Here is a 12,334-nt window from a genome sequence, read left to right as displayed (position 1 = left end):
TCTCACCTTAGTCTCAATAATTAACATTTCACAATGTCTAAATATGATGATGTTATCTGTTGATACTTGAAGCTATTTATGCGCATAAGCATCATGATAAGCCCACTATTGTTTTAATGGGCTAGAAATGTGTTTTCATTGGATTTACTGAGCCTACACAGGCTGTTACTCTGATGTAATGCAAATGGTACCACACAGCACTGTGAAAATCAAATTCAGCTAGGCATGCTTTGTTCTTCTCTAATTTCTATGGCACTGCTTATACCACTATAAAGTGTTCCACATGTTCCAGCCTGTAGTTACAAGCATGTGTTGAATTTGTAATAGATTATTAGTCATTTATTTTTGCATCCCTACTTACTATCTCCTTATCTGCAAAGTCAATGAATACTGGCTCAAAAATTAGTTCTCTCTTGGCTTATCAATCAACCTTATTGTTTCAGTCAAATCTCTTGACATTTTTATTGGTCTAGTTTTCTAGGTTGGTTAATATTCAAACTTTATGTAATAAATCAGAGAAGTTATCTGAAGGACTCAACCAAGAATTACCCCAGGATATTGTGCTCGTGGTAGATTATGTAAGTCTTGTCTAGTGTGATTTTGATCCATGAATTAATCTACCATCTAAACCTAAGTTTCATATATATGGTCACTAATGGAGCTAGAGTTCATTCTCTCTCTCTCTCTCTGTCTCTCCATAGCTTTTTTATTTTTATTTTATTTATGTTTTTGCAGTGCTGGAAATTGAACCCAGGGCCCCATGCATGGTAGGCAAGCACCCTACCACTGAGCTACATTCCCAGTTCCTCCCTCCCCTCTTTCCCATCGCTACCACCATTTCCTTCTGTATCATTTGCTTGCTAATGTGGGCTCCAAACTATTTGTTGCTAAAATCTGCCTGCTGCTGTCTTGTTCTTTATCCCTGAGTCCATGACTTGATTATTTATCTAATATTCTTGTTTCTCAAAGCCTAGGATTAAAGACAAGACACCCATTTTCCACCTTGCTACATGCCCTTGAGGAACCTATGACGTTAAGGTCAGGTTGGTGGCTCTCAGACTTCCTTTATACATGCCTGCACCCAGACACCCTTACGACCTGGCTGCCCACCAGGTGTCTGCCTCTCCTGCCGTATCTCCCTGGTTGTCGTAAATTGCCATGCCGGCCTCTTCTGCCACTATCTATGCCCTGCTTCCACACTCACAGGACTGCTGTCATGTATCTGCAGCTGGGTCTTCCCTTCTGTTGTCACTTTTACCTTCCTCATCTCTTTCTCCACTAGCTCTGCACAACTATTCTCTATTTCATCCATTCACTCACTTAAAAAATAACATCACACTCTGACCTGGCACTAGGATGCACTTTGTCTTACTGCTCCACTGACCAGTAATCGGAATCCTTGTCTTGATGGTCCTGGAAACTCAACAACATTCGGGAGGAAATTGGTTAAGAAGGTTTTCAACCAGCATGCTTTCACCAGTGGAAGGAGATTACCTGTTTGTTGGCTTTCAACACTGCCCTCAGCGTGGCGATCTGTTCCCGTTTGGTGCTCAGCAGGGACTTGAGCTTGAGGATCTCTTCCATTAAGGCTTCCTTGTCCTTATCAATCATGGGGGCCAACTCCCGAGCCGCTGCTCTCTGACGAGACAGTTGCAAGGACCGGTCCACTGCTTTCTGCAGATGCTTGATTTGGTCCCGGATTATGGCGTTAAGGTTGTAGATGTTCATTGGCTCTTTGCGGATATCACTTGTATCCAATACTGGAGATGATGGTGGGGCAGTAATAACAGGAGAGATCGTGGGGGTCTTAGTTGGACTTGGTTCTTTACTGGCCTCTGTGTTTTCTTTTGAAACGGGTTCAGATGAGGTCCTTGTTTCTACTGGGGACGACACACCCCGTCTGGCCAATCGTGGAGACAAAAGTCCCCTGGGATCATCAGGCCCTTTCAGGCTGCCACTGCGGGTAACTCTGCTTTGCCTATAGTAGTCCAGCATGACCCTGTTGGGAGTTTCATTATTACACAGACAGACATGGTGGTAAAGCTGGGCTAGCTCCTCACTAAACGTCACTAGTTCATCCTGCGCTGTATTAAGGGTATTGTGATTTTCGTTGGCTATGCTGGTCATCTTTTGCAACTCCTTCTCCATGTGGGCCATCTTCTCGCCACTCTCCTTGGTGTTCTTCTCAAGGCTTGTCACCTGCTCATCATACATCTGGATCTTACTCTCATACTTGGCCTTCTCTTCTGTATAGTTTTCTACAGATTTATTATATTTCTCCTTTAAGGCCTTAATTTCTGCTTTCAAGTCAATCACCTCGGTTACTGCCACTCTGTATTTGCATTCGAGGATCTCTAAGCCATTGATGTCCACCTCATAGTCATGGGCCTCCTCCCCTGAGTCCCGGCCCTTCTCCCCATCCAGCTCAGACTTGAGCTCCTTGCTGCTCTGCAAGCCCCTCATGGCGTTGACATGCTCTGTGAGCCGGTGCACCCGCTCATGCTGCTCCGTCAGCGCCCCCTTGGTGTGTTCCAGCTGTGTCTGTGACTCCTGGAGATTGGCCAGAAGAATGGCCTTTTCACGCTCTACCTGCAATGAAAAAGAAAGTCTCTGAGTGCCTTCAACGCAGTGCCACGGAGGAGCTTAATCCATTCACAGTGGGGCCTGTGCATATTTAAAATAACTGCAGCACAGTCAATGTTCCCGTTATTTCAAATTAACTTGGAGCATCTTTTCTTATTCAGCAGTTCTGGGAAGTCAACCCAAAAGTACATAATTCATAATATGGTATTGATAAAAGTCAAGCCATTTGAATTTTTCATAAAGGAGATAGAAAATCTTCCGAATATTCTATTATGGGCATTATGTACAATCCCAGTGAAAATGGATTTCAGGAATGTTTTGTTCTTTTTTTCCGTGAAAATCAAATAAGTTTCCTTGGAAAAGTCTAAACATTATTTGAGTAGTGTACATGATTATAGATAAAACCATTTCCCAAAATCTCTCAATAGAACAAAACCTTTTATAAAATAAAAATTTATCAAAACACAATGTACTGAATGCCAGGTGCAATGGTGCATACCCGTAATCCTAGGAGCTCAGGAGACCAAGACAGGAGGATTTTGAGTTCAAAGCCAGTCTCAACAAAAAAGCGAGGCACTAAGCAACTCAGTGAGACCCTGTCTCTAAATAAAATACAAAATAGGGCTGGGGATGTGGTTCAGTAGTTCAAGTGCCCCTGAATTCAATCCCTGGTACCCTCTACCCCCCCAAATTACTGAATGTGCCTCAAATTTATTTTGAGACAAAGTATTATGATAAATGAGGTAATGGGTTTGAAATGGTTCTCAAGCCATGCTCTGCTAGTTCATATTTAACATATATATGTTCTAAGTCTAAAAGGATAAGTCTACCATTCTCTTTATGATAGCACCTTCAGAAAACATCACATAGAACATAGTTTCATGTGGGGATGTTCCATATACAGTATCGCTTTCCACACCCAATTTATTTCTGATGAAATCAACTGGATAGAGAGCAGAAGCCTTAGCTTTTTTTTTTTTTTAGTGCTACAGGGGATTGAACCCAAGGTCTCGTATGTTAAACACACCCCAAGCGCCCCCTTTAAAAAAATTTTTTTTATAGTTGTAGATGGACAGAATGCCTTTATTTTATTTATTTTTATGTAGTGTTAAGGATTAAACCCAGTGCCTCATGCATGCTAGGCAAGCACTCTACCACTAAGCTATAGCACCAGCCTCCCAAGCCCGTTTTGTATTTTGAGACAGAATCTCACTAAATAGCTCAGGCTGGCCTCAAACTTGTGATCCTTCTGCCTCAGTCTCCTGAATAGCTGGGATTATAGGCATGCACCACCACACCTGTTGTGGTATAAATTTTATATGAATATGAATACATATGTGTATGTGTATATTGAATAGGGAGTGCTATACACATACACACAACTTCACAGGCAGTGATACTCAAAATTTATAATACATGTATATATGTACACATACATATCTGCATATATATATATATGTATATATACACACTCACACATATATACATACTACATATATATTGTATACCTATATATCTACACACACACACATACACACACACACACACACACACATTCCACTCTTTTGCTCCAGATAATTCAGGTGGGTCTGACCAAAACATGGTTACTGAATTATGACAGATCATTTTTATAGAACTCTAGCATTATATTTTCCTTCAGTTATTAAGAACTGTAGTACCTTAATGTATTTGGATTTCAAAGAGAGCAGGCACTTAAACTATTTAAGATTCACTGTGCTTAGAATTAATAAATGTAAAACACTTGAAAGCTTTAAAATGATTCTACATTTTAGGTGTCATTATTTTAATCTCCATTTGTGAAGAACTTATCCAAGAGAGATTTGCTGAGTTAATTGTAATCGTCTATCACTAAAAGAGTCACCTTATTTTTTTCCTATCATCTTCCTCTTCTATATCCCCCTGCCCCCCCCCACCCCCCTGTCCCTGCCGTACACCAGGGGAGTGCTCTATCACCGAATTACTTCCCTAGTTCTTTCTTTCTTTATTTTTAATTTTGAGACAGGGTCTTGCTATGTTGCTGAAACTGGCCTCAAACTTAGGGATCCAGTTTCAGGCTCCCAAGTTGCTGGGATTGCTCTGCTTGCCTTTTAAATAAACATATTTACATGTATTGTGGACCAATAGAGTTTTTGTGAAAGACCAAGAAAAGATAATCACAATTAACATTAGGACTTCTATAGGAAAAGAAATCAAAGCTGTTCTTAAACTATCAACTTCCATGAATTTCATTTTTTAACAATTTAAAAGGATGAGTTTTCTTATATGTGAATTTTAACTCAATACATAATTCTATTTTTTTCAATATTTATTTTTTAGTTTTCGGCGGACACAGCATCTTTGTTTGTAGTGGTGCTGAGGATCAAACCCAGGCGGCACACATGCCAGGCGAGTGCGCTACCGTTTGAGCCACATCCCCAGCCCCATAATTCTATTTTTAAAATTAAAAATAATAATTGTATATATTTTGGGGGACTTTGTGATACTATGATACATTTATGCATTGGAGGATGATTAAGTCATCCTCCAATGCATAATGTAAATGCTAAATATAAATCATCTCACGTAGTTATCCTTTCTTTGTAGTAAAATATTTAAAACCTTCTCAACTCATTCTGAGACACTAATATTACTCAGATACCCAAACCAGACAAATATATTACAGGAACTGAAAAATACATGTTGATTATCAATTAGGAATACAGAACAAAATTCTAGCAAACTGAATCCAGTAACATAAAAAGGATTAGATAGCACAACGAAGTAGGATTTTTCCTAGGGATGTAACGTTGATTTAACATCCAAGAATCAATAAGAAAAATATTGCTGTTTTGGGCTGGGGTTGTAGCTCAGTGGTTGAGTGCTCGCCTTGCATGCGTGAGGCACTGGGTTCAATCCTTAGCACCACATACAAAAATAAATAAATAAAACAAAGATATTAAAAAATACATTGTTTTAACAGAATGTAAAATGACATGATCCCTCAACACATGCAGGAAAAGCATTTGAGAAAATTCAATGTGCCTTCTAGGGGAAAAAAAAAAAAAAAAGAAAGTCAACAATGTAGGAATAAAGGAAATTTCCTTACACTGATTGAAGGCATCTATGAAACAACCATTGATAAGATCACACTTCCGTAAGTCAGCTTTCCATCGCTGTTGACAAAATATGTGAGAAAATCAACTTGGAGGAGGAAATATTTATTGTGGCTCATGATTTCTGAGGTTTCAGCCCCTAGCTGGCTGGCTCCATTGTTATGGGACCATGGTAAGGCAGAACATCATGGTAGAGAGGGCGTGGCGGACCAGAGCTGCTTACCTCATGGCAGCAAGAAAGCAAAGGCACAAGATATACCCTTCCAGGGTACACCTCCAGTGACCTACTTCCTCTAACTAGGCCCCACCCCCTACAGTTTCCATCATCTCCTAATAGTCCATTCAATTATGAACTAGTCAATAGTCTACTCTTTTTTTATTTTTTGGTACTGGGGATTGAACCAAGGGCACTTAACTACTGAGCCACATCCCCAGTCCTTTTTACATTTAGTAAAAGTTGCTAAGTTGCTTAGGGCTCCCTAAGCTGCAGTGGCTGGCTTTGAACTCACAATCCTCCTGCCTCAGCCTCCCAAGCCACTAGGATTACAGGTTTGCGCCCCCCCGTGCCTGGCTGGACTACTCTACTGATGAGATCAGGGGCTTCATGATTCCAGTCACTTCCCCAAAGCCTCATCTCTGGACATTGGTGTATTGAAGACTAGGCTGGGGGACATTCCTGATGCAACTATAATGAAACAATGGTGAAAAAGACTGAACCCTTTCCTGCTAAGATCAGAAACAAGACATGACTGATTGACTGATTTGCTACTGCGATTTTTATTCCACATAGTATGAAAGTTCTTGCCAGGGAATGTAGGCAAGAAAATGAAATAAAAAGCATTTAGGGGCCGGGGATGTGGCTCAAGCGGTAGCGCACTCGCCTGGCATGCATGCGGCCCAGGTTCGATCCTCAGCACCACATACAAACAAAGATATTGTGTCCGCCGAAAACTAAAAAATAAATATTAAAAATTCAAAAAAATAAAATAAAAATTTGTGTTGGAAAAAAAAAAGTCTTCGCCTCATCCAGGCGTTTAAAAAAAAAGCATTTAGATTGGAAAGGAAAAAGCATAATTGTCTTTATTTGCAGATGATATTTTCACAAGCCGTCCATGGCTTGTGTGTTGACTGTGTTGCATATCATAGCTTAGTGAGAGGATAAGTCTGGCATTGGGAACTTCCCGTGGCACCCCTACAGGGACCGACTGCCCGATGCAGGTGAACTCTCCTCCCACCCAAGCTCTGCCAAGATCTCACACAGCACCTGAGCTGCATGCGACCTGCCAAGATGTCAATCCACCTGACTACAAGAAATCACTAAGCAGGACTCTGCCCTTGAAACCTTATCCCTGCCTTTGATGTACCCCCTTAAATAAACCACCAGAGCCATCTTTCCTTTGTCTAATTCCAACACCTATGTGGACTAGATCTATTAGGGGCTCTGCTTTATGTAAATATATTTCTGATTATTTGTGTTTTGTTCTTCACTAATTATTTTAGATTTTAAGTTTCCAGGTGGCTTATACCCTCCTTAAAGGAAGAGGAAGCCCACAGTGAGACGCTGGCCATCGCCACTGTTATGATATTATCTTGTATATAGAAGTTCTTAAGAAATCCACTTTTTAATATTTATTTTTTAGTTATAGGTGAACACAATGCCTTTATTTTATTTTATGTGGTGCTGAGGATTGAACCCAGTGCTTCACGCATGCTAGGCGAGCACTCTACCTCTGAGCCACAACCCGAGCTTCAAGAAATCCACTTTTTAAAAAACTATTGGAACAAATAAACAAGTATAATAAGTTTGCAGAATACAAGATCAGTGTACAAACCTCTATTATATTTCTACATGCTAGCAATGAAAAAAATCAAACTTTAAATTAAAAAAATAATTGCATTCACAACACTATGAAAAAGAATAAAATATTTAGGTAAAGTTTAATAAAAGAATGCTAAATGTATACTCTGAAAACCATAAAGCATTGTTGAAGGAAAATAAAGAGGTCCTAAAGCCAGGGATGGTAATGCATGTCTGTAATTCCAGTGACAAGGGTAGGGGGGCAGACTGCAAGTTCAAAGCCAGCCTCAGCAATTTAGTGAGGCCCTAAGTAAGTTAGTCTCAAGATGAAAAATAAAAAGGGCTGTGGATTTAGCTCAGTGGTAAAGCACCCCTGGGCTCAATCTCTAAAACCAAACAAAAAAATCCAAACAAGATGATAAATAATATCCCCTACTCATGGGCCAAAAGAGGACAATATTCCCAAAATTGAACTACATATGCAATGCAAAACCTATCAAAACCTCAACTGAATTCTTCACAGAAACTGACAAGCTGATCATAAAATCCACATGGAAATGCAAAGGCCACTGAATAGGTAAAAATGATCTTGAAAATAGTTTTTAGAAAAGGACAAAGAAGGTTGGGGATGGTGGTGCACAACTGTAATTCCAGCTACTCAGGAGGCTGAGGCAGGAGGATCAAGAGTCTGAGGCCAGCCTGGGCAACTTAGCAAGACTTTGTCTCAAAATTTAAAAAGGATGGGGCATATAGCTTCAGTGGTGCAGTGTTCTTGGGTTTACTCCCTAGTACCACAAAAAGGAAAGGGAAGAAAAAGAAATTGCAAAGCTTGCTACAAAGCAATAATAAGGTAGTGTGATACTAACATAAAAGTGAATTTGTAGATCAAGGCAAGAGATCCAATCAAGAAATAGACTCATATCTGTAATAAACTGATTTATCAGTTTATTATCTGATAAACTGAGGTGTCAAGACAACTCAGTAAGGAAAGAAAAGAACAGTTTTCAATAGATGTTGCTTGGATAAATGAAGGAAACGTGTCCATCTACAACTAAAAAATTACATATATATATAAAAATATATTTTTTAATAAAATAAAAAATATATATTTATTTTTTAAAATTTTGTGCATCACAGAACACTACCAAGGTGAAAAGAAAATCCAAGTATAGGAGAAAATATTTGAAAATCCTATATCTGATAAGAAATTTGCATCCAGGATATATTAAAAAAAAAAAAGTCCTGCAACTAAATAATAAAAAGAAATCACTCAATCAAAAAATGGGCAAAGGAAGTTAATTGATAAAAAATATTTATGGGGCTGGGAATGTGGCTCAAGCGGTAGCACGCTCGCCTGGCATGCGAGCGGCCCGGGTTCAATCCTCAGCACCACATACAAACAAAGATGTTGTGTCCCGCCGATAACTAAAAAATAAATATTAAAAATTCTCTCTCTCTCTCTCTCTCAAAAAAAAAAAAAAATTTACATATGACCAAGAAACACATGAAAAAATTCACAACATCATTAGTCCTCAAAGAAATGCAAATTAAGGGGCCTGAGGTTGTAGCTCAGTGGTAGAGCATTTGCCTTGCATGTGTGAGAGGCACCCGGTTCGGTTCTCAGCACTGCATATAAATAAATAAAATAAAGGTCCATGGACAAAAAAAAAAAAAAGGAAATGCAAATTAAAACCTTGATGAAATGGCACTTCACATCTGCTAGGATGGCTACAACTAAAAGGGTGTATAACAAGTGCTGGCAAGGAGGCGGAGGAATCAAAGCCCTCACAGGGGGTTATAAAATGGGGCACCCACTAAGAAAACAGCCTGGCAGCTCCTTGGAAGTTGGAACAGAGTTACCATGTCACCCAGAAATTTCTAGAACTTGATCCAATAGAGAACATATGTGCACCTCAAAGCTTATAGGTGAATGTTCACAGCAGCATAATTTATTCATAATAACTCAAAACTGGAAACATCTCAAATGTTCATCAACTAATGACAAATGTGATATACCCACGCCATGGAATATTTTTGGCAATAAAAAAGAATAAAGTTCTGTTACAGGTTACAACATGGATGAACCTTGAAAAATGTTAATATAAGAAGGCAGTTACAAAAGACAATATATTATATGATTCGTTTATAGGAAATGTTCACAAAAGACAAATCTATAGAGATAGGAAGTTCACAGATTCACGGCTGCCTAGGGCTGGGGGTTTCTGGGAAAATGTAGAGTGACTGTTAACAAATATGTGCTTTCTTTCTTTCCTTTTTCTTTTTGGTACTATGGATTAAACCCAGGGGCACTTTACCATTGAGCTACTCCCCAGCCCTTTTAATTTTTTATCTTGAGACTAGGTCTTGCTAAATTGTTGAGGTTGGCCTTGAACTTGTGATCCTCCTGCCTCAGCCTCCTGGGTCACGGGGATTACAAGTGTGCACCACCACACTCAGCCCATGGTTTCTTTTTGGTATGATGAAAATGTTCTAGAATTGACTGTGGTTGATGGTTGCTCAACTTGGTGAATATACTAACAACCACTTTAAACAGATGGATTCTATGCTTTGTGAATGGTATCTCCATAAGCTCTGTTCTACAACAAACACAAAACCAAACAGCAACAATAAAAACTACTCAGAGGCTTTCCCTGGTTGTGATTACTAGATGCTCGTCTTATATTTACTAATATGTAATAGAAAAAGTAAGGCTTGTGGTGCGAAGTTTATACAGACTCTAGAGTAGTTTAATCACTTAAGTGCTCAACTTGTACTAGGAAAGTGTCTCTTAGGTTTTAAGAACCAGGAACTGACCAAACGTGTTCTAATTAACTTCATCCCATATATAGGGAGTAAGCAGAGATAATATTTAACTGATTGTGTGGGGCAGCTCCACTTGCTAGATTTATGACCTTGAACAAATGATGCAACCTACAGCACTCTCGTCCCATCCCTATCTGTACAACAGGGATGACATGATCTTCCCCCTATGGTGGTTATAAGCACCAGCCAATTAAGCAAATAAAAATTGAACTTTAGTGGACATATAGAAAGTTATTATTAAAACTTAAGATCATTATAGAAAATATTAAAACTGTCTTTAACAGAATAGACCCAAATACAATATGAATCTATTTCTTCTACATCTATGAGGTTCAACAAAATGTACTAACTTCAGTTTTATAGAAACATTGTTGTTTTCTCATACTACATGTAAAATTATCCAATATGATACTAAGAAATAAATCAATTTATTTAAAAAAATTGAACCTGTTTTCCTGCTCAGACTCCATGTGGATGTAAAGTTAACAGTGTGGCTTTTTTTTTTTTTTTCCCCCAATTAAAAGCATAAATTTCAGCACAAGCACAGAGGACTCCTGAAATAGATGAAGTAATTTAGTTAGTTTTTCCAGATAGGATCTACTTATTTTGTTTCTAATAAAACTAATTAAGGTCCTGGACTGTCACTGGAAAATGTCAATTATAATCTGTTTGAAAGAGCAATGTCCTTAGGGCAGCAAGAAGCCAAAATAATTTATCTAGTAATACCCTCAGATTTTCTTCTAGTGAATAAGGGAAGATGCTAATTGAGCTGTTCACTATCGAGGCCTATTGTCAAGCTTACAGGGACTCCTAGATGAACAAAATATATTTCCCTACTGTGTTATTCTTATCATTTTTTTTTTTTTTTGCAGTGGTGGGGATTGAACTTGGCCTCACACATGCTAGACAAGTAAGTGCTGTACCATCGAGTACGTGTGTGTGTGTGTGTGTGTGTGTGTGTGTGGTGCTGGGGACTGAACCCAGGGTCTTGCACATGTGAGGCAAGCACTCTATCAACTGAGCTATATCCCCAGCCCTCTCTTATATTTTTTTGTGCATATGTTTCTGTGTGAAATGAAAGTTTGATTAACTAAATTTAAATTTTTAAATATTCCTGTACTTTATTCCATAATCTTAGAAGACATAGAGCAGTAAAATATTCACACCAATTTGCTCTGGGAAGAAAAGCACTCCCTAATTTCAATCAAGGCTTACCACCATCTACCCTTTCCCATAATTTTATAGTTTCTGTATTCACTGTTTATATAAAATGGAAGTGGAGACCTTGGCACCTCAAAACTGATGGAGAGTTCCCAGGACAGTAATAATAACTTACAGTTTTATGAATGACACATAGTTTCATAGTTACCATCCCATTTGTTCTTCACAATTCTACAAAAGAGGCCTGGCATTATTACTAGGGCTTTAGAGTATAACTGTGCGGGTTGGACACAGTGCAATTCTAGAAGGAGGCAATATTTAAACTGTAGTCCTGTAGATTTTTATTACTTATTATCCTTTCCCAGCAGATGGCAGTGTAACCTCTTAAAGAAGGAGACCAGGTTTTGTGTTTTCTTTTTTCCTAATTCTATCTAAGGCAGGGTAAGGGACCAGTGCTTTGCTAATGTGCTGCCTTCCCTCTTTGTGAAGGAGCTTCAGAGAAAGCAACCACCCAGCATTCCTGACATTCCAGGCAGAAAGATGCACAGGTCCCCTCCCCCCCAACCAGGTTAAGTAAACACCTACAAATGAGATAACATAATTTATGTGTATAGATGGAGACTTGTAAGACAAGAAAAGGCCAACAGGGTATGGCCTACGTATGCTGTTTTTAAAGAGGTTCTTTTTTTTTACGAAAATTTAATTTTAATTGACAAATAAAAGATTGTACATACTTTCCATGTATAACAGAATGTTGTGAAATGTGGATACATTGTGAAATGGCTAAATTTTGAGCTAATTAACATATACGTCTATTGCATCCCGTACTTATCATTTGCAAAAAAAAAAAAAAAAA

General features: G+C 38.7%; 1 protein-coding gene across 8 annotated transcripts in view; it reads right to left on the bottom strand.

Annotated features, from left to right (window-relative positions):
* The window catches only part of Bicd1 (BICD cargo adaptor 1), a 229,526-nt gene that overhangs the window by 37,643 nt on the left and 179,549 nt on the right, over positions 1-12,334 (bottom strand). For all 8 annotated transcript variants that reach the window (XM_076852756.1, XM_076852754.1, XM_076852758.1 and 5 more), the window contains exon 5: positions 1,495-2,589. In XM_076852756.1, the coding sequence (XP_076708871.1) occupies positions 1,495-2,589 (1,095 nt within the window). The remainder of the gene's footprint in view (positions 1-1,494; positions 2,590-12,334) is intronic.

The sequence above is a fragment of the Callospermophilus lateralis genome, chromosome 4 (assembly GCF_048772815.1).
Source record: "Callospermophilus lateralis isolate mCalLat2 chromosome 4, mCalLat2.hap1, whole genome shotgun sequence".
Lineage (NCBI taxonomy): Eukaryota > Metazoa > Chordata > Mammalia > Rodentia > Sciuridae > Callospermophilus > Callospermophilus lateralis.
This window is presented reverse-complemented; position numbering and strand designations above follow the sequence as displayed.